The sequence below is a fragment of the Sciurus vulgaris genome, assembly GCF_902686455.1.
Source record: "Sciurus vulgaris genome assembly, chromosome: 12".
In the NCBI taxonomy this organism is placed as follows: domain Eukaryota; kingdom Metazoa; phylum Chordata; class Mammalia; order Rodentia; family Sciuridae; genus Sciurus; species Sciurus vulgaris.
The window spans coordinates 68757770-68782512 of record NC_136473.1 but is presented as its reverse complement, the minus strand read 5'-3'; the positions used below and the strand labels follow the sequence as shown (position 1 = coordinate 68782512).

The window sequence follows — 24743 nt, the reverse complement described above, 5'->3', positions numbered from 1 at the left end:
ATCATTTCTGGTATCATATGAAGTTTTGCTCTTTCCATGTGAAAAATACCAGACACATTAAAGAGATACTACTCAGAATTACTTGCAAGTCTTCACTTTCACAGCTTCCTTCTAAGTGAAGACAATATTGTATGAATTTTCTCTTAATGTCACTGAACATAGAATACTTAGGTGACAGCCATGGATCATTACTAGTCAATAAAATATTATCCAATCAAGAATATTCATAATTAAAATTACCAAATAAAGGATAAGATTATACCAAATTGTTAGACTTTAAACAAATTGTAACAATTAAAGTTGCCAGTTAATTTTCTTGTGTCTCTTAGCAATGGTTCCAATGCTGACTCCAGCATACATGAAAATATTTCCAATATTAAAGAATCTTTTCCCCTCCCCATAAGTATTTATTCAATGAATGCATTGGCTAATTGGAAGAGTAATCATATTTGATTTTACACTACTGTCCTCTATGTAGAATGATTTATTTATTTAAGGTTATTTATGGAATTATTGCTCAAGTTTGCTAAGATATTTCAAAAAGAAGAAAGTACAAGATGACTTCAAAACTATGTGCCGGAGAGTAACAATAAAATTCCCTGAAAATAATCTTTCTACAATTCAAAATTTAATTAAATTCAAAGTTTAATTATTTTGAATGGATTTAGGAACAGGAATTTTAAAGGTTTTATTTTGTTTTGTTTTTGCAGGGCTGGGAATTGAACCCAGGGCCTTGTGCTTGAGCACTCTGCCAACTGAGCTATATCCCCAGCCCCAGGAACAGGAATTTTAAAACAATCATCTTATTTGTTTTCTGACAAAGGTAATAGAAATATTAAAACAAAGAAACACTACATTATTACAAAGTAATTAAAAGCTGGAAATTTTAACCCAGAAAATGGGTGATTTTCTTTAATTATGTAGAGTACTATTTCACCAACAGTTATCAAGTTGGCCAATCCATCAAAACACACTCATTAAGCATCAACTATGTTCGGAGATTTGTGCTAAGTTTTGAGGATGTATTATAGACAAAACATAGACTATGTCTGCACTGTATTGTATGGTCTCTTAGGAAAGACACATTGAGTACATAATTATCTGTGAATGAGGATGGGGATTGTAAGATTCACTAGATAATATTGTCCTCATTTAAAGACAAAAGGTAATAATACTGGTTTAAAGTGATACCTAAAGTATCTACCATATAAATAATTTCAGTACTAAAGGGAGGCTTATAAAACAAGCTTTTAAACTTCATTTAAGGTAGCTCTAACTTTGTACAAGAAACTATATTCATTTCCCTATCCCTAATGGGAACAAATAATAAAACAAAAAAAAGTTCAAAATTTTCTCCATCAGTTTCAAAAATTATCTACAAATAAGGGGCAGGGGAGTTTTCATTATAAAGCTAGCAAATAGGTCTGGTTAACTGCTTTAGATACAAATTCCTCAGAGGTAAGAAAGGATATAGCCTTGCCAGCTTAGGCTCATCATTGCAAGGACTGCATCATGACTCATGAGCACTTAGTATACTATATCTGATTGCATTTTCTCAAACGTCTCCCAACACAATCCTACTCAACTAATAACTTCTTAAAAGATAAATTGTCATTGTGCTAAAAACACATACTGCTTTTGCCTTGCAGAGAAAGGTTTTTATTCTAAAAAAAATTCACTTTCCCAATACCATTAAACTTTTCCTAGTCCCCTCAGCTTCCAACTTCAGGCTGTGATAATTTTATTAATATTTGGCTGTCACCTACCAACCACATATAGGTTGGGATTTGGCTGTACAGAGTAGAGAGACACAGCAGCTGGGAAGGCTAATTGTAGGAATGAGAAGTGGAAGTAATTGTGTGAGAGAGAAGAGTAAGGGGACAGAAATGTTAACAATGCCCAGTAGATGTTTCCCTGAACTCTTGTTATCACTTTGCAGTGACCTGTCCCTCTGATCACTATCAAGGAGACGAGACAGATAAGGCCCTGGCAGTCATTCTCAAGATCATAAGAATACTGTGATTGAGTAGAGCCAGGTATTGTTTGATTCCTTTTCACTTCTGTTCTGCAGTCTGAAAGCACCACCTGCTTTAGAAAGAACACTCATGTTCTAACAGATGACATTATGGTTTGAGTTGTTCCCCCAAATTTCCTGGGTTCATGCAAGAATATTCAGAGGTGAAATGATTGGATTATGAATGATGTAACCTAATCAGTCCACCCTAGGTTGAATGAATTGGGTGGTAACTGTAGACAGAAGGGCATGCTACAGGAGGTGGGTCACTAGGGGCGTGCCCTGGAAGGATGCATCTTCTCTTTGGCCTCTTCTTCCCTCCCTCTCTGTGCTTCCCAGCTGCCATGAGCTGAGCAGATTTTCTCTGTCATGCCTTTCCAACATAATGTTCTGCCTCAACTTGGGGTCAAGAGTCAGTTGACCACATCTTGAACTTCTGAAATTTTGAGCCCCAAATCAACTTTTCTTCCTCTAAGTTGTTTTTGTCAGTTATTTTGGTCTCAGCAATGAAAAGCTGACTAACACAGATGGTGATCATGCTTCAGATATGGTGACATCATTTTTGAGTTAATTGTCCAAAGACTTTATTCCATATGTTTAGAGTGTGTGTGTGTGTGTGTGTGTGTGTGTGTGTGTATGTATGTAAGTGTGTATACATACATGTGTATTTATTAACTACTCAAAGTCTGCAACAAATCATCTATGGTTAGTGTTCTTATGAACGACATTTTGTTCATTTCACATTTCCGTGTTCCCAGTAGCTAACTGCATATTGTACCTGGAGTGTAATACATTCTTAGCAAAGTTTCTTGGAATGAAATAAACTAAACTAGGTGCTAATTCTACTACTAATCCACTGTGTGACCCAAATTAAGCCACTTTATCTAAAGCACATGGATGGAAACAATAACTCAAGGGGCTACTTCAAGAATGGAATGGGATCACTAAAATATGAACCTATATTGTATAAAGCTATATAAACAAATATTTATGTGATTTAGGGTTTTCTCCATCTGACTTCTTAAACATCCCCAAATATTGATAAGTTGAAGGCAGAAAAGTAGAGCCAGATTTTTATCTTATTGACATTCTTCTATTTAATGGTACTATTCCTTTTCTCTTTTTATTTGTTGATTTTCACAATTTAGCATTTGATCTTTTTTGTCACCTTGTTTATTTGGATGTTCTGTGGAACATGTTCATCCAACTAGTAAATAACTTATTCTTCTGCAATTAAAACCAAACATTTTCCTTACTTACTTTATGAAAACATGACCTCACTCTCATCTACTTCCTTACTACCTCTTCCCACTAAGCTGAAATTAAAAAAAAAAAAAAAGAAACAAAAAAAAAAAACTACCCATTCACCCATCTCTCCCTCTCCTTCAACTAATTTTAGCAGTAAACAATTATTAGCAGATTTCTTTGGTGTTTGTGTGTGGCTTTGTTTTTGTTTTTGAACATTTGATCTATTTCTCTTCTATCTCAAAGATTGTTATTTGGCTCTGTAAAGCAAATTTTTAGTCATTCTGCCATTAAATATTTAGGTTTTACTTAATATTGCTAGGCTTATTATTCACCACTGCTTGTCCATTGTATATTTCTGACCTTCTTCTTTCCTTTTGGTTAGATGATTTGCTAAAATATTCCCTTCCAATAGGGTGGATGAGTAGAACTTTTTTTTCTTAAGTCTCCAAATGTTAAGAAACATCTTTCTTTTGTGCCAAAAAGCAGGAGTACAGCATGATTGTTAGAATCTTTTTTGAAGATCAAATGCCTGAGTTTAAAAATTTGTCCCTTACTAATTGTGCGACTTTGGGAAAACTAATTTATTTGCGACTCAAATTTCTCCCCTATATAAAATGAGAAAAATAAAAGTGCCTACCTCACAGAATTGTTGAGATATACTAGTGTGTGTGTGTATGTGTGTGTGTGTGTGTGTGTGTGAATTTGTATGCAGAGAGAATTTGGAATAAGGTCTGGCATATCAAGATTCTTTCAATAAATTCATAGTCCTTTCTTAAATCATATACTTTCACCTATTTTGTTACTGTACATATATATTTGTTCTCCTTTTGGATCCTTTCATAGTGGTAACATCTATTTTTTTTTTTTTTTATATTTTGACTATATACTTTGATTACTGCTTTCAACATTACCTTCCAACCTACCAATCTGAAGTTGAATGTATCTCTCCTCTAATTAATCTCCTTAAAGGTTTCAAATGAAAAATAATATTTTCAGTTCTGTAATTGAATCGACTGTAGTGTACTGATTTTTTTCCCAGTTGCCATCTGCCTTGCCTTCTGTGGTGACTGGATCTTCTCTCTGTCTCTCGGGCTGCTGGGTCTGCTTAAGTGTGATATTATCTTTCTTTGCTTACTCACTGCCCCCATGTTAGCATCCCATAAGGAGTGCAACTCCAGGGAGCATTCAGAAGTCCTTGTGACTGAGGACCTCCACTACCCTAACCAGGGAGTTATCAGGCCCTTGTCAAGAAACCAGGGGAAAACCATTCTGTCTCTGGTCTTTCCAGTTGCCAGTTTCATTAGGCAGAAAGGACTCAGTCTGCCTGTTGAGCCTGGCATGAGGCTCACACACACGTGGCCCAGCAGGCCTTGCCTGGCCCCTCCAAGGTCATTGGGCCTCCAGGGTACTCAAAAGAGATCTTTGTCCATGATCCTACATGCAACTTGGATCCAGAGGGGACAAACTGCCAGTTTTATCAACATGTTGTAAAATATTTATTTAGTAAGCTTAATTTATGACTTAGATCAACAGTTTTAAGTTGAAGAAATGCAAAGACTTTTATTTAGTCTAACTCATTTCTCAATCAATTACTGACATGCCCAATAGATTGCCTAATATCAAATGTTTGCTAACAGTTGTTTAACTAAAGTGAAGACAACTTATTCAATGGTTTCCCACAGTCCTAAGGAAAAATTCAAATCCTTACTTTTGCTTACAAGTCCCTAAATGACTTGGTCTCTCTACTTTTCGACTTACCACTTTTCCTTTTATTTTCTATTCTCCGGTCATATTGGATTTAAGTAAGTGTATTGGACATGCCATATTGTTTTCTCCCTCCAACAATTTTTTTTGGGGGCGGTTACTGGGGATGGAACCCAGGTGTATTTTACCTTTAAACCACATCCCAAGTTCATTTTTTAAAAATTATTATTTTTTTTTATTTTGAGACAGGGTCTTCTAAGTTTCAGAGACTGGCCTCATACTTTTGATCCTCCTGCCTCAGTATCCTGAGTTGATGGCATTACCAGTGTGCATCACCATACTCAGCTGTTCATAGCATATAACAGTTGCTATTTTTTCTTCCTGGAAATTTTATTTTCAAAACCTTTCCCCATCTCTCCCTACTATTTCCCCTGCCCTGCCTTAGTTCAAGCACATGCCCTCAGATAGAGACATGCTTACCCTGACCCAGTTCTCCCCATTGTTTTGCATCTCAGTTAAAGATCCCATTTTCAGAGAAGACTGACAACTCAGAACCATGATCCTTCATTTTATGTTCACATGATGCATAGTATCCCATCCTTCACTTTCATAACATTCATGAATATTTTAAATTAATTGTTTTACTGTATCCTTTCCAGACTGTTTCATAGGGAACAGTCATTAACTTTAAAACTATTGGAGTCTGCAACAGGCAGCACAATAGTACCTCATAGCTACTTCACTTACATATTTACAGGTGAAATAATGGAAAGAGAGAAAGGCTGCAGGTAGGATAAAAGAAAGAAATTAAAGGCAAAAATTAAATTTTTGTTCTCGAGGAAAATAAAAATAATTCTACTCAATTTTATTTAAAAGTTTTAATGTTTCTTATAAGGTAACATATTGATGGTTAAGCACATAGATTCTTGGTCAGAATACCTGGGTTTGAAAGTTAGCTCTGCTATCTTAACTGTGGGCAAGTCACATCACTTTTTGCAATTTTCATTTTCCTCATTGGTAAAGTGAGGATAATAATAGTACTTATACTTATTTCCTCATGAGTTTTTGATGAAGATTCAACATGAAAATATAAGCACTTACCTCACTACCTGGCATCTACTAAACTCTCAAAGATATCAACTCTCATGATTAATAATTTACCTGAGGATCAAAAAGAAAATAAGGTCGGCCATTCTTCAACTGAAGTGCAAAATACTCTTCCTGATTGCCAGGTGATGCTGCAAAGACAATCAAACCTTCAGGCACCCTTGTTCGAAAGCTGGCCTTAATGCCTGGTGAGACAAGTGTGATCAGCAAATCAGTGCTGGGGTTTTGTTGATTCTTTCTGATAAACGTACATTTACTTTCATTATTATTTATGATGTAGTGAGTACAGTCAGGAAATTATACACAGCGATGTACTGGGATGGTCCCAGCCATTTGTTTTAAAATATATCCCATTTTAAATGCCAACCAGTACTTGGAAACTTAAGCCTGCACTCCTGCTAATCAATATATAATGAAGTTTAAATGTATGCAAAACTCATCAACCTAAAAAGACATGTTGTCAACCCAAAATTGGATACTCAGAGTATTGATGTGAAAACATTTTCAGAAAGTCATAAAAATAAATGGGTTTTTGACATAAGTGAAAGAAACAAAGGGGTCTTGTTTAAATACTTATGAAGCTGAAACAATCAGTCCAGTAATAGATGCTGAAATTAGAAAGACTTGTCATGAAGAAGACTGTTAGAGCTAATTTCCTGAAACAGCATACTATAACCAAATTGTTTGCAGCCTTCAGAATTTAAGGCTTTCCACTGACCCTTGGGTCACTGTATAGGACCTACCATACTCTTGCCTCAGCAGAATTTCTAGTTCAGAAGGCAGGGACAACATGTGAAGGTCCTATAAACGCCCTATCATTATCACCATACAGCCCTACCTCTGTACTATGGGACATCCATCCCTCACCACCACACACATCATGGAGCTCTTCCTGTGAAATTAAGGCATTTCACTTAGTGTTTTGAGACTGGTACCATCTCCTATTTCCAAGAGTTCCCAGTTTCATTGAAAATATAAAATCAAGGAACAAATCCTACTGTGAGAATCAATTAAGAGCTCGACAACATACATGAGAATCAAATAAAAGCTCAAACACAGAATTTTGAATAACGAATTCTGATTTGAGTAGTTATAAGTCAGTCAGGATTATGAGCACCAGAAAGAGATCTAACTCCCTTCAGCCTGGACTGATACCCTGAAGAAGACCTGTGAAGGTGAGGGGATTGAGCTTGGCTTCAATAGACTACAGCTCCCTCAGGGACAATGTCTATTTCATCTTTCCACCCAGTAGATAACACAGTGTCTAGATCTACTTCGTGAATATGTTAAGACTCTAAATGAGGAGAAAGAAATTGAGAGGTGCATTAATGGTAAGGGGAGAGCTTTGACAAAAGTTTGAAAGCAGGAATGCAGAAGTCATTTGATGAATATTGGATTGTGACTTTTTTCATTAGGGTCTTACAGAACATTAGCACTTATTGAGTATTATGCTACCCAACCAAGAAGCAACTCAAATTTGTCCTGACTTTCTTAGCTCTCGCATCTCCATCTTCTAAGTTCTAAAATTTTGACCATTTCAACACACTGGTCTTCCTCACTTTGGCTTATCATTGCCTCAACTCTATAATTGTCTTGCTCATGCCTATTTGGATATTATTTTCTTGCTGTTAGATTTAGTACTCTTCCTTAATGGTACCTCTTTCTCTTCACAGAAGATTGTTTGCCCCAAGAAATAAGTTTTCAGTTGTCAAGCTCACTTGAATCCCTGCTACTAGCTATATTGCTATCGTCTCCCCTAATAAATGGATTGAAAAAGCTGAGCCATCAGTGTGAAATTTTAGGTAAGTCAAAGGAAGATTTTTAAAGATTGGGTGAAGAACAGGAGTAGGATGATTAAAGTCAGGATTAGGGAAACCAAACTAATGGTTGAATGTATGGAAGATATAGATAATTCAGTTACAGAAGAATAAGGAGATCACTGTACTTTGGGGGAAAGATGATAAGGATTTTAATTAAGGATGGACAAGTGACTAAATAGACTGAAAGCTTGGACTATTTCTCAGAGGAGACTAATTAAAACATGAGGTGATGCTATGGGACAATCTTCACGAATCATTGAAATAAAGGCATCATTATCAACAGAAATAGAAATGTCAGATAGGGAAGGAAATTTGGGGGTGGGAATATGAGTTCAGTTTTAGACCACTGCATTTAAAATAATGTTATGGAAAACTTTACCTTTTGGAAACTAAGTCTCAGGAGAGAAGATGGGACCAGAAAAATGAATTGACAATCACCTGCCAAGAATCCTTGTCTCAGAGAGAATTAAAAGAAAGAGAATAAAACCTTTGGGGTAAATCTCCATACTTAAGGGAAAACAGAGAATACTAAAGCTAGAACAATAAAGATAAGGCTGTAAAATAGGAGCCTACATAGGAGAGAACTTTACGAATCTTAGTTAACTGTGAAAACTCTTCCATTATGTGCAGAAGAATTAGAACTGGAAGAGAATTTATGGAGCTGGTAACGAAAATCTTTCTCAGAAGTGTGGAATGGTCACAAGTCCAAACACCTGGGTGAAAGGATTGGGGTGGGGGCGGGAGAAGGACCAGCAGGAAGGGGGTGCAGAGTCTTCATTAGGAAAATATGATAGAGTAAGAAGTAGGAGACATGGAAATCATTTTTGATCTTTTATTTGGTAACCTATTATAATTGAAAGGATTGCTTTAAAATTAAACAGCTCAGGATTATTTCATGCTTTGGGACATGATGGCAGCAAATCTCTTCTATTGTGTTGGGAGGCACCTCTGTGGTAGTAGAAGGGAGAGTAAAAGCAAGGCTTTGAGTGAGGGAAGACATCAAGAATGGCCCAGACTAGGAAAACAACTACCCATCTTTAATGCATGGAAAATTTGGTGAATGAAAATAAATCAGAGTTAGGCCATGAATGTATGTCTGTTTTATATATCTGTATCTGATTAGCCTTGAATGGTGGTTGCATAAACTATTTTTCCTTAAATATTTCTTAAATGAATGACTAAATATAGATAAAAGAAATGCCGCATTATTTCTCATACTAGAACCAAAAAAAAAAATAAATAAAAAAGTAAAATAAAAAATATGTTTAGACAAGTTACACTTGGGAATACATTTAATTATATATACTATTTGAGGAATATACAAATGCACGTGTTTTCCAAAAACATATTTATTTTCCAAGTCTTATATTGCAAAGAAATGTAATTTTGGTTTAATTAATGTATAAAACTTTGCACAGACCAATGAAAGTTTCTTATTTAGTGTAGGAAAAAGCACTTTGATTTGAAATTTTCTGGTAGACTTTCCTCAGGTTTTTCAAATAATTCAATCTTGCCATTTATCTCTTTATATCACCAAGATAAATAGCAAGTGATTTTCTTCTGCATGGAATCTATGAGGAAATTGAAAATTCACATGTCTCTTCAAATGTATTCTTGACAAATAGTTAATTATTGCTATGGGCATAGATGAATCCTATCTTTGAACCTCATGCTTAAATCATATGATCAGTTCCTCAAATAAACTAAATTCACAAATAAGTGTATTTAAACACAGCAACCTTTTGATGAATGTATAAAAATACTTTGAAGAAAATATTGAATTTACCATGGGGAAAAATGGTAAGATAGATAATTGTTCAAAATTATTAACTCCTCTCTTCATGTAAAAAGGTTATCTATTTATCGAGCCTCATCTACTGATTTAGGCTCAGCCATGTGACTTGGCTTGGCCAAAGGGATGAACAGATATGCAGAACTGTGTGATAGCAGAAACTTTGAATGCAGCTGTGTGATCAAAGAAATAATTGGGCATTTCTTGTATCTCTAATTTTATTCATTCATTCAAGAAATATTTGAGGAACGAAGTTTATGCAACTACTATTCTAGGCTAATCAGATAAATAGATATATAAAATAGGCATACATTTGTGACCTAACATTCTAAAAATCTAAAAATCCATGTTCTGCATGGAAACATTTAGATTTTGTCTGAGTATGTTTGAAAGTTTAAAAATTTATCTGTAAAATAATGTACTTACAAGGTCACAGAATGGAAAAAAGTTCTGAAACAATAAAGGCAAATATTGACACATTATACTATATTAGAATTAACAACTTTTTTTTCTAATAAAAGACAGGAACAAGAGAGTGGAGGCCAGGTGCATGCCTGTAATTCTATCCACTCAGGAGACTGAGGCAGAAGGATCTGAGTTCAAAGCCAGCCACAGCAGCTTAGTGAGGTCCTCAGCAACCTAATAAAACCCTGACTCAAAATTTAAAAAATAAAAGAGTTGGAGTTGTCGCTCAGTGGTTAAGAATACCTGGGTTCAATCACTGGCACATAAAATAAAATAAATAAGTGAGTGGAAAGACAACCAATAAGTGGGAGAACACATTCATGACATGTATTCTCATAACAAGATAGAAAGTCAGAATAAATATATGGCAAAGATGCTTAATGTCATTAGTCATAGAGAAATGAACAATAAAATGCAAAACTACTAAATATCTTGGACAACAGCTAAAATGAGATAGAAAATACAAAACCATAACTAAATATGTACAGAACTGTGTATGCATATATATAGAGAGATGCATACTTACATGGCTAAATATAAAATATTAAATAAGTATGAAAATAATGAATTAAATGTTAAATTTATAATATATGAGATATACACAAAACCAAATATACATGTATCTTTCATAAACCACTAGTTGGATTATAAATTACTACAACCACTATAAACAACTGTTTGGCAGTATTTACTAAGTTATCCATGTATCTTTTAACCATATGCATACTTGTTAATTCAGTCATTTTATTTCTAGGTATATAATTCCCCAAAACACTTAGATTCAAAAAGATATATGTTGATAGCAAAACATTTTATTATACCATCAAAATGAAATGTACACAAGTTCCCATCACCTGTAGGAAGATTAACAGAGCAATGAGAATGAATATACTGAGGCTACACTTAACTTCATGCAAGAATCTCCTACATACAATATTGTACAAAAGAAAGTAGGCATGAAGGAATATATACAGCATAAGCCCATTCATATAAAATTCAAAACTAGACCAAACAAACATCTATGTTGTTGGAAGTCAGGGTAGGGGTATTCCTGGCTGGGACTTATAAAGGACACATGTCAGGAGTATTATGTTCAGTAATTTGGGTGCTGGTTTTATAGATCTATTTTATAGACTGATTTTGCAAACAGTCAACCCATACTCTTTTGATTTTTAGATTTTTTCAGTATGTTATCCCTAAATTGAAAAATTATTCTAAACTAAATAGTTACATAAATTCAAACCCTGTAAAACTTTGAAGCAGAAAATGAATGCTCTCCACAGTCCTACCTGCCACCTCAGAAGAAACTACAACAAAAATTTGGCAAACTGTCTACCTACTTGCACACACACCCACACACATACACCATTGTTTTTCTTTACAGAAATTAAAGATCACATTACTATTCTACAAGGTTTTTTGAAAAAATTTACTCACATGTAGCAGATATCTTTTCACATCAACTCACATAGATACACAATTTTCTTTAATGACTGAATACAATTACCATAGTTTTTTTTATTGTTTTATCATATATAATTGGTTTCTAATTTTTTTTTCTACTAAAAGGAATGCTGACACATTTCTGCAAACCTGTTTTGGGCTCCAAGATACTGGAATAAACACTTAAAACTTTCATAGATACTTTGATATTGCCTTTCAAAATCTAAGGATAAATTCACATGCTTTTCCACATTTTAAATGTTGAGAATCTGGCCAATAATGGACATTTCAAAATCTGAAATGCAAAGGATGAGAATTTAGCACTGTTTTAATTCACTTTTTACATTATTAGTAATGGTAAATTTTTCATATATATTATCCATTAGAAATTATTTTTCAGGGAGTTGTATGCACAAACTTTGCTCACAGGTATGTCTGTTTCTATGTCATTTATAAGAATTCCTTATATGCTGTGGAACATCCTGTTGTGATGCAGCATTCTCTGTGTCCTGGATTATGCAATTATTTTCCCTAACCTCCTCCCTGCCAACACTTTAGTCAATCCTCAAGTAGACTGAGTGACCTCACCAAAAGACAATTCTGATCAATTAACTCTTCTGGGTAGTCACCAAAGACTTCCTACCTTATTCTGAGTAAAATCCAAAGTCTTCACCACAGTGTGCAACATCCCTCAAATAATCTAACCTCCACTATGTCCCTCACCTCCTGCTCTGTTTCCTCTTCCTTTCTCATTCGAGCTACTTCAGGAGTTTTGTAATTGCTCTTCACTTTTTCAGGAATATCTTTCCCAGGCATTTTCAAGGTTTCCTATCTCTTTTTTCTCAAATGTATCTCCTCAGGGACACCCATTATGACTGCTCTAGTAACCATTACAACCAACCTTCTGCTTCTCCCTTCTCCACAGCATCATCATCATCTCCAGCAGGTGCAATACCTTCATCACTTATTTAGTTTACTCCATATCTCCACCCCATAAAATGCAAGTCTGGAACAGTGTCTGATTTATTATAAGCACTCAATAAATATCTGTGGAGTCATTGGATGTGAACTTTTGTCCACATAGATGTTTCAAACATTTTTTCCCAGTTGTCTGTAATGCTCTTTATAACAGATAATTTTTTGGAGAATGTTAAGTTCAAAGGATGATAGGATTTAGGGTTTAACTCTTTGTTTTGAACTTTGGACCTTTACTGGGTTTCAGCTCAGTAGCTCACACCATTGTCTAAGGCTCAGATGATTTGTTCTTGAACCTGAAAATTCTCCTGATCCATAATGACATACCCCTCTGCTTCCTGAACAAGGGCTCAGCCTCTGATACTGAAGCTGACACAATAGTCTCATCACCTATAAAACACTTATTCTTATTAAAATTCAGTTCACCCAGGTTTTCTGCATTGCAGTTCTTTGGAAGACTCAAAGGAAAATATATTTACTTTAGTCTTGGTTTTTCTTGTTACCATGCAATTGAAGATCTTTCTCACTCTTCTACATCCAAATTGGAAGTAGAAGCTCCTATTTGTTTTACATGTGATTTTGTAAGAATAGGAAAGCATCTGTTTCATGTATTTTTTTCTTGAACAGTTAATTTATAGTCTGTTCCATAGTTCCACACTTTCAATGATTGTCTTGGATTTTATGAAATAATGCTAGTAGGAAATAATGATTAGATGATCAATTTAATTATAAGGTTTTTAAATTCCTGTTTCTTTTTGCATAGATAGGATCTCTAAAACAGTGATAAACAACTGTGGTAATAGATCCTTCTTTTTATAATGCTATTTTTATATTTTGCTAAAGATTCATATTTTATTTATCTACTTATTTGTTCAATTATGGTCTTTACAGTCAAATTTTTTTTCTTGAGTTAAATCTTGAATCTCTCTTGCTTAAAAATATGCCTATAATTTTAAATGTATATTCTGTATAAACAACTACTCCTAAGAATCCTTTGAAAATTAAAGCTAGCCTTTAAAAGCCAGACATTGGCTCTTTTTAGCCTTCAATAAGAGGTTAACCTTTTTTTATTCCTTTAAACTAGATATTGATTCATGGCTTGAGATAAGTCAATCAGGTATATGAGTTTTAAAAAATCAACTTTAACTATTAATCAACTTTTGACAGAAAAGAAATATAAAAAACATCAACCACTTGAACATATTAAAAATAGAGAAAAGCAGACAGCAGAAATAACTTGAACAAACCTTAGTTCCATTAACTTACTACCATTTTACCAAAACATACTATTTTCCTCAGAAATAAATATCAATAAGAAAGGCAGAATACTTACTCTCAGGGACCTGATCCATAGTGGAAGAGTCAGACATATCCAAATGAATATAATATATTATAACGACCTAATACAAGAGGGGAATGGAATTCACAGGTGTAACATAGTTTTTATAGAAAAGTGACTGACTCTGTTCAGATAAGAGCAGAGTAGTGACCGGAAAAGTTCACAAAGTTCACAGACTCCTTCACTGGATTGTGAAGGATGAATTAGAATTAAGCAGGTAGACAATGAAGTGAAGGGTATTACAGAACATCAAATGATCCACCTACATAAATGTTCATAGAGTGAAATCATAGTCAAAGAGAAGGCACTCCCCTCAAACTTTCTTTACTGCTATCCCCACCAGACCCTTTTTCTTGTTCCTTTTTTAAAACCACCTGCTTCTACAGTTGCTTAGTGTCCCCTCTTCATATCTTAGACGGGAGTGCCAAGCCAAAGTTTTGAGAGCGGGTAAAATGTGTTAGAATTCGGCACTCTTACTAAACTCTCCTTCAGGCACATCAACCAAATCCATTGGTCTAAATAAATGCTAAGGGCATAACAGATGACATATTTTTTTCAAATCCTGCTAGGAAATATAAGTAGGTGGAGCCTGAAATAAAAGTTACTTATCCCTGATCTAAATCATTTTTAACTCATAATCAACAGAAAATTCCAATACTATATTAAGGATGATAGGAGTCAGTTTAAAAGAAAACAGAGATCAGAGATAACAGATACCTTATGATGCTAGTAGATTAAACTGGTCAAAGATTTATAAACAACTACCAGAAAATAATGCAAATAAAATATGCAAATACAATAATCAAGATATATTTTTTCAGGAAATTAACTAGGGTATAGAAGATGTAGTCTCAGTGCTTAAACTCCTGACAGTAAAAGGAAAATCTTCATATAAATCTACACATATTTTCTTATTCTTGTACTTGTAAAGACAGCAGAAAACCCTTTGCTTCATTATCAAATATCCCTTCTGCTTCATTCCCATTCTGTTCAACTGCTAGATGTATTTACAGTTGCCTATTTGGTACATGAGGGAATATAAAAGTTCAGTTTCATACATAAGTAACTCTGCCTATATAGCTTAATTTGAATTATGCAAATTAGTTTCCAAATTGGAAAAGCTTTTTCTTTTTACTTGACTGCCATTAGGTGGTGCTAGAAATGTCTCCATTCATTAAATATTTAGGGCTAACCAGCCCTCTAAATATATGAATAACAAAATCTTCATTGATTATACTAACAAAATAACAACCAAAAACTGGTCTAAAAATATTATGAATTGCATGGTATTTTTTTCCCAAATGACTAACACCTTACAGAATACCAAAGTTTTGTTATTAATTGAAGCATATGTTATTTCTTAACTTTAAAATTTTTATTGTTCTCAAGCTGCTTGCCACTAAATAATTAGGGAAACATTTGATCAGCATTCTAAAAATTATACTGGAAGAATAGATTAGGATAAAATGTAGGATAAAGTAGAGAGAAATTAATAATGAGTTTTAATGGGTAGGAAATTTGAGAAAACTAATTCTAAACTTGATAAAATAAAAAAATGCTCTCTTTAATATTTTAAAATAATCCTCTATTTCCTCCTTGGAACAATAAAAAACTGTGTCTAAATGTTAATACTATCAGGGCTGTTTGTTTTACAGTCTCCAAATGATAAAGCTATAGGAATAACCACAAATATTTTTTGGAACATGCATTTGCTATGGCTCTTATTTTCTGAACAGAATAGGCCTCAGGTTCCTACTCTGATATGGTGACATTGAATGTGATGATCTCTAAAATCTGTAGAAGTGTGCGAATTTATAAATAAAATGAAATTTTCATCTAACCATCTTTATTTTTAAGTTCATTTCAAGTGACTCTTCAAATGCTTTGCTTCCTTCTCATACTTCATAGTTTTATAATCATTTTCAGGTTAATCATTTTTAGCATTTGGAGGAGAATTGGCCAGACATTTCTGAGTGAGACAAACTAGCATCATATAATTCTAGTTTTTAATTTCTATTTCTGGAATGAATACTGCATATTAACTTCTTTCACATTAGAGTTCTCTATTTGGCTATTTCTTTGCCATTCCTTACACTTGGGATTTTCGACTTTATTATTGATTTGTAATTACTCTTACCATATTTAGGATATTATTTCATTGTTATATATTACACCCAGTTAACACTATATCCCACTTATATTTTAACATACAAGATTAAAATATATTCTAGTTTTTTCCTAGTTATTTAAAAATTTACCAAGAAATGCATACTATAAGGCAAGAACTTTGTTTTATTTACTTCTGCATTTTCAACATCCTGAACAATGGCTGCCACAAAATATTTGCTGAATCAATATTTAATGATGAAATGCCACCTTTAGCATATTAAAATATATTTTCATGAGTCAGTCTCTGTGCTAGTTTTCCACTTACATATTTTTTGTAACATCAGAAAATATTATTAGTATTTTCTGTTTCCAACATCTGACAATTTACTATCTCAGTATTATTCGTTTGTTTTTAAATTATCTCTGAGCTCACTTTTTATATTAGTATTAAAAAATTATTATAGATTTTTTACTTTCCTTAAGTAGATCCTGCGCAAGTCTCATCCACTTTTAATAGATATTATAACCTTATTACCACCAAAAATCAGGTCATCTTCAGAATTGTTATCGCTAAGTCATGTAAAATATTTATTTTGTGTAATTATTTGACACTGACCATTTTGCTGTATTTTTTTTTTTTAATTTAGAATAGGCTTTGGTGTTCCTCTTTTTAGCTATAGATTTGTTTTCTAAAAAATCATGATAAGTTACTCCTTTTTAATAATACATCTTCTTTCTGTCTTAACACATGGTTATAAACTCCAGAGTAATATAACAGTGGATATAAGCATTATTTTACTATTCCTGCCTTAATACGAATTGATAGCTTTTCTTGCTTTTTATTAGTGAATTATAGTTATACCTAATAGTGGGTTTATTTTGACAAAATCATACATGCATGGAATTTAATTTACTCCATTTCAGTTCCCAGTTCCCCTCTACCTTTTCCTTCCCCTCCTCTCCTTTCCTGTTCTTCCTCTATTGTTCTGCCTTTCATTCATTTATTTTTAATTGGTGCTCTTAGATATACAGAAAGGTAGAGAATTGATACAGTTTCTAAAGCATGAAGTAGAATGTTGACTATTGGTTTGTCTAACTATTATTTTTGTCTTAGGTAACTATGCTTCTAGTCCATTTTTTACACATTTTTATTCCTTCTCTTAGCATATGCTTCTTGAGTTGCTATTCTAGGGAAGTGAGGCAGAGCTACAAATGACTGCAATGCATTTCACATTTTTAAGAAGCTTTAGGCTAAAAGAGGGAGAAGCAGCATTCAGGGGATATTTTCAGAAGAAGAAACATTTTAGGTGAGTGACACACTACAGAGAAATGGGATTGCCAGTAGAGGGAACCACCAATTCAAACACTACCATCAAGAGTAACCAATAACTCCAGTGCTCTAAAATGCCACCAACTGGCATCAAAGAGCAGCTCAGATGGCTTCCTCTTCTGAACAGCTTTAATTTTAACTATAAATATAGAACTATAGGCCCATATGTGCAGGAAGTTTTAGGTAAAAATTTATATAGATAGATATAAAGATAGATATCTACATCTGTTTACATAGATATTTACATAGATATATATGTGCTTACATATACATATATTTATCTATCTATATCTCTAAGTATATATCAAGAGAGATCTATTTAGAAACAGATATCAATTTATAACTTTCTTCAGACTACTCCCACAAATTGATGTTGTGCACCAAGATATTTATGCAATCATTATTTAAAAATTAAGATTTCACAAGAAAGACTTGAACTTATTACCTAAAAAGATATATTTTAATCAGAATGTTTCCACCAATATCTAATAGTTATAAACTTTTCTTTTATATATACTGTACATATTCAATTTCAATCACCTTAATTGATATAAATGCTTTATCTATTGCATAAATATAATCCACTTGGAATTTGTTTTTTAAAAGATGGTTGTGTCTTGAAGTCATGATTTCTAAAATGTGAACTGAATGCCATTTAATTTTGCCACAATTTAATCTAAGTATGAATTGTAACATATTCAAAATACTTGTGCATTCTATGAAGCAAACAATAGAAAATTTAGGACACACTTTGTTTTTCTGAAATATCTGCTTTATTTCATTGTCTTGTTAAATGGTATTTTACCAGTGACTCTAGTAAATGAAATATTTAATCTTAAAGAAAAGTGTGTTAGTTATGAAAGTATCTTTAAATTGAATATTTATTATTACTGTTTCTATAAAATTTAAAACATAAAACTTTAGACATAGATCTGTGAAACTTATCAGTTCTACCTTTGTGTTTTATATCTCAAGGAAGATCTAGGTACATGCATATATCTATGTACATACATATCCAATTCAACACATGCAGTTAATATTTACATATACACATAAACATATATATTTCATGAGATTAAATTTGTATTAATTCATGTCCAATGCATGAGATTTCTAAAAATTTTTTTCAATTCACTAAAATATCCTATGGCTTATTTTGTAAAGCAAGCATCATGGAAAAAACAATTCCAATAATTTGCAGCATTTGTACAATTGCTGAATAACCTTGACCATGGAAGGACTTAGGTGGTTTGTATGATCAAGATATTTAAAGAAATCAACTTTGGGGTTTTACATCAAAGCCCTCTCTAGTAACCACCTCAGTGGCTCTCAGGTGGTTGAACCAATATGAAACTATTTTTGACTCCTATGGAGCATACTAGGATCTCAGAAATGGAATTAAAAAGAATAATTATTCTTGTTTCACTTTCAAATATTCTACTATTAGCTCATAATAAACTCACAGCATGTACTTCCAATGTTGAACCTACATTTTGAAGATAAAGTTATAGTAACATCAGTTTTTATATGGAAGAACCCTGCCTGTTAGAGTAAGAGCATATAAAATGAAGGAGCTGTCTTAAATTAAAAATGCTGTGTAAAACAAACAAAAAATAGCAGATAAATAAAACAAACACATGGAACACCAGAATGTAGTATGGGTTTCTGGAGATCAACAATTGATCATGAATCCAGTTGTGAGTGCGCTAGAACAATTGTATTATACTCCTTTTCATTTAAATTGGAATGGAAAGAAAGGAGATGATCCTATGAGTTTACAGATGCCGATTGAGCATACCCATGGAGTGACTAAAATTATGGCCATTCCACCCCCACCCCTCTTTATTTTGCTTTTCAGGAGTAGAATTAGGACAAGAAGTCTATTGGCTGCCTAGAATCACAGCTTGTCTCTGAGAGCCTTCAACTAATTGGGTAATCATAGATTAGAAAGATCAAGTATTTTATTAAAATGGTATGCGGGGGAGGGGAGCTCTGTAGAGAATATTTTAGTAAAATGGACCAGTCTCCTCTTTCTAAATCAAAGAGTACTAAATCATAAATTAGTTACACTGCAATACTTAGTCTCCAAATATATATTTTGAAAACAATTAAGATTCCAGTAAATTCAGTGAGTGAAAGCAAACTCTTACAATTGTTTTGGAAGTCATATCATTGTATAATCACTTTTATCAAGAAGTGAATCTTGCCAGACACATTGGCGCATGTCTGTAATCCCAGTAGCTAGGGAGGCTGATCCAAGAGGATCACAAGTTCAAAGCCAGTCTTAGCAAAAGTGAGGTGCTAAGTAACTCAGTGAAACCCATCTCTAAATAAACTACAAAATAGGGCTGGGGATGTGGCTCAGTGGTTGAGTGCCCCTGAGTTCAATTCCTGGTATAAAAAAAAAAAAAAAAAACCAAAAACAAAAACAGAAAAAAAGTGAATCTTTATACATAACTGAGCACATTCTTGCCACAACTTAATTTCATTGTCTTTAGGCCACCTTAATATGGGAATTAAGGACAACAGATCTTCATAATAGCAATGTATCTATTTGAATTTGGTGATTAACTCATTTCTGATATTTTAATAATTATAACACTAAAATAGCAAGTAAATTCAGTTTAGTAAAATAAGTCAAATTTGTTTTTTAAAAATCAGAGAAATGTATGCTTTTTGGCCTTTTGCAAACAAGTCTATTTACAAACTTTTTCTTGTTTTAGTTAATAAAATTGCATCTGCTTTCAATTGAACAACTTAAAGAATAAGAAAAGGATTATGATGTAATTTACAGTAACTACTATGTACTTATGAGAAACCCCAGATGAATACTTCATTCCCCAGGTGTGCTACACAGGATGCACTACCTGGTCCTTTCTTTATCCTCCAACTTAACAGCAAGTAGGAGAATTCAAAGTACAGATATATCAATCTACTCCAATATGTTGTAAGGTTATTAAAGCATTGCTTTGGTGTAACCAAAAAAAGAAAAATAAAAAAGAAAGAAAGAAAGAGCAGTGGAGTTAGGGGAAGGGATTTTGTATTTGACTTATTGGTGAAAACAAATTCTAGAACCAAACTTCCTGAGATAAAATACTAGCTTAATTTATGTGTGACTTTGGGCAAAATCACTGTTCAACTGTTCTGTATCAAATTTCCTCCTCTATAAGTGGTATAATGAGAGTTTCTTCCTTCATAAGTCTTTTGGGAGTAATCCTCCCAAAATGAGTTGACTGCATTAGTTTATCTGTGAAAAAGACTTAGAACCCTTTAACTCTATGTGTCAACAAGTCCATCTTCTGCATTTGTTTTCAGAGGCCCTCAATTTTGTATCAACAAGAGACTATCATCCTCTACTTTTACCCATTATACAACGAAGTTTTCAGTAAATATTCCTTTAATATTTGCACAGCTCCAAGAATGACATGGGCTCCAAATTGAGCACTTTCTAGACTTTCCTGTGAGAACAAGCCATAGTTCCCTCATCAACACAATTCATCTTCTCACGGACACAGTCCTTTATGAGACAGAATTTTAGTTTTGTAACAAAATACAGGAAGTTCTTCCTTTGTTAAAGAAATGTATATTAATCATCTCTTGCAGATGATTCTCACCAATGGGTACAAATATAGAAAGCAAATGGCAACTGCGCCCAATCTCTCCAAGAGCCCAGGGTTTAGAGATGATGTGTGTTTTCTGATTTTTAATCCTTACATAATACGTTTATTTCTGTTTTCCCAGAATCTAAACACCATGCAATTTTTGCCTTCCAAATTCTGCTGTTGTCATCCCCTTGTTATAATTCTACACTTTATAGTCCCAGTTCATCTACCTATCTATATTCTAGAAAGTCTGATCATTTCATCACTATATAGAAATAAAGAACAGACTGAAATATTATATGGAAAATGTATTCTGTTTCATTTCATTTATTAAAATGTTCTTATATGCACTATTCTAAGGAAGTTTATTTATAAGAAGAAGTTCTACAAAGTTTCATCACTAAATAAATAGTCCAGTAATCACTTAGTAGCCATTTCTTCAATTTGGTAGTAGTTTGATTAAATTGTCTTCTAGTACACTAAAACATGTACAAGTGAAATAAAACATTGAAAGATAATGATTTTATACAATAAATTTTTTCCTGTTTCTAGGGAATCCCTTTTTAAAAATAAGTTTAAAGTTGGTATATTTCAGTAGAATTTAGTTGTTTAGCTTTCTAAGGATCACTTGGATAGTATAATATACTATTGAATAGATCATACACAAAGACCAGCTTTTCAAAACAATAGGCATTCTAAAAATGTTTCTTTAAGTTTCTACTATAATTCAATTTCACATATGTAAATCTGGATAAAATAATCATTTGAGTTAATTGAAATATTTTACATACAGGATGTTAAAGAAATTTTAGAGAAAATTTGAGGAGATACTTCAAGTAGAGCAAGCATATTTCATTTCATTAACAGAGGTGCTTCTCATTACAGACCATCTTCTGAGAGTTTGTTAGCAAATCTATTCGCCCTCCAAGTAGTCATGATACACACCACTAATAGTGCCATGTGTTGGTAGCAGGTAATGTCTATGTGGTTTTTTCCCTACCATGCAATTTTGTTCCTATCTACTGAAGGCCTTAGTTTGAAGGACAGTCTCCCCTCCAAAATGCTTATTTCCAAGTTCAAATATCACAACAGATTTACTTTTCCTGCATAAGCCTTAAGCAAGAATTAGGTACTTAGTTTATATCCACCTGACTTTTTATTGAAAAACTAAAATCATAAATATTTGTCTAATGTTAATTTGTTTAATGTTAATTTGTCTAATGTTGATTAAATGGTCTGAAAACTGACGTATCCACCTGAAAATGGAAATTTTGTTTCAGATGTAATAAATGGCTTGACATATGACTGAAATATTGAGAAATAAGTCTTTTAAACCTTAAGATAGATAGTAAAGAGCATCGCATTAAAGAGGAATAGAAAGGACTTTAACATGGCTCTATTAAAGGACAAAAACAACAAGAAAAACTTCTACAGTTTTACCTCCCAAAACATCACTTTTTACATGTAGTACTGGATAAAGTTTCACTAAGTCATATGAGTTTGATGGTAGCATCTTATAAAATATTTGAGTATTTACTTAAGTAGTGAATGTATTGAGAAGAGGATATATCACATTTATATAATTAGAAACAAGCCCTTTATTTGGCATGGCCCATAACATACACTGATTTCAAAACAAAAAAATGTGTACTCTTTTGTCAGAGATTAGTATAATTTCAAGATGTTTTCAATGTAAAACTAATAATATTATGTTAAAGTTGCAAAAAGGTTAACTAGGTTAAACTAAAAGGTAGAATGTAAACTTACCTTTAGTAATGATAAGTTTATGAATAAATGAATAAATACAAAGTAGAGAACCAAATCTGATAAAGTTGAGAGCAAAATGAAGATGGAACTCAACTTGATTTAAATTTTGTTCCTTTTTTTCTTTTTTAAAACAACTAATTTGATACCTGCTTTTATTTTATTTATTTATTTTTTTTGCCACCCTATTATACTCACCACTGGTAAAACAAACAGGACATTTTAGCTTTAATCTTCTTACTACATAACCCAAATAACTTCAGTCATGTTTGCATTAATGCTGCATTAATCATGTTGTTGCGTATTAATGAGTTTTCAGGCTATGCTAATTACTGTCATAGATTCTGCAGCAGCCCATTAAATATACAAATTACAGAATTAAAGAGCCAGAGCTCTTCATGATTAATCTCTAAATGGAGAAAAACTAATGATGTCTGTACAAAGTTTCTCTCTACTTTTGGCTGAGTGAGCCCAATGAACAATCAATTAGATTATTTGAGGAATAAGAAACTCACATATTATATAATTTTATGTAGGTTGTTCCTTACAACAGTATGTGTCACTTTATATTTCATAAAAATTCTATAGTCTTTGCCTATTGACCTAAATATCAGTCACATCATTTGATGTTGAACATAGTGTGTAATAAGACAAGTTTGTACTGAATGCACTCCAGTGAGGTTCCAGAGTACCAAAAGGGTGCCAAAAAAAAAAAAAAAAAAAAAAAAAAAAAAAAATTCCATCTAAAAGAAATTGTCAGGGAGAAGACTTGGAGCACAAAAAAATCTTAACAAAAATTTTGTTCACAAGAACAAAATGGTAATGCTTTGCTAGTCTAGCTAGTCTACAGAAATTGTATCATATCATGGATAAAATTGTGTAGTATGGAAGATCAGACCTGGAATGAAAGGTAGGTCTGAGCCTAGATGCTTTTTTCATGGATAGGCAGGTTACACTCAGCTCCAAGCACAGGAGGAAAGTACCAATCTCAATCATTTGAGCAGGGACGCTGATGAGCTTGTCTTCCAATATAGCAGTGATACAACAGATAGGCACAGATTAATGAAAGAGTAAAGAGATAGGGCTGGATTAGACCAATTTGGACTGAAAGATGAACACAACAGCTAAAACTTGGAAAGCCAGACAGGTGAGTACAATTTGTAGGTAGCACAAGTGCAAGGGATATGTGCTATAGGATTCTGGGATCCAAAGATGAGAACAGAGTTAGAATTCAGTCTGGGAGTACAGCTTGACAAGAACCAGGAAACAGTTATCTGAGTTCTAGGGTAGTGGGCAGGTGTTTAAGAAAGGAAAGGAGTCAGTTATCAGAGCCAAGACAGACAACTGGAGTGATGGGTGTGGATTTGGGGAAGGTGGTAAGAAGTCTTTGTCAAAGTATGCAAAAGTCAAGGCCAGATTCTTCAAAAAGACTGGCTTTCTGAGAGTCTTAGAGCATGAATTTGAATCTTCTGGGTGAATTCAGCACTAACTGGGGGAACAGGATAGAATGGGCCTAAAGGTAGAGGTTTACTGATTCTAGCCTTAGAAAGAGGAGGGGTATAGAGCAGGGATCAGAGAATTTGACAACCTATTGTTATTCAATCAAACTATAGAAAAACACTTTCTGTCAAAGTCAAATACAGGAATGTCATCATAATCTTGGATGTGAAAAAATCCAGACCTTTAGGTTTAGTTGACAGTGAAATAACTGAACACTGAAAAGACGGCAGTGAAAGCACAATCCCTTACCCTGAGGGAACTCAGTGCATGTCTAACATGTATTGAGCCAAGACATTAGGAAGGCTTTGTATTTGTTTCTCACATTTCACTGATGCCTGTCACACTCATGAGAAAACTAAAGCTTGGAAAGATGAGCCAATACTAGAGAAGAAACAAATATAAATACAAATAAATGTATACAAATACAAATAAATGAATGTGAATACAAATAAAATTTTGGCTTAGCACATGTCACATGGCAAGAGTTCCCTACGTGGAAGTTATTTTCCTTTTGCTGCCCCTTTGCAGTGT

General features: G+C 33.3%; 1 protein-coding gene across 1 annotated transcript in view; it reads right to left on the bottom strand.

The window, feature by feature from the left end:
* The window catches only part of USH2A (usherin), a 777454-nt gene that overhangs the window by 433665 nt on the left and 319046 nt on the right, over positions 1-24743 (bottom strand). The window contains 1 exon segment of the mRNA XM_079107116.1: positions 6128-6258. Coding sequence (XP_078963242.1) covers positions 6128-6258 — 131 coding nt within the window.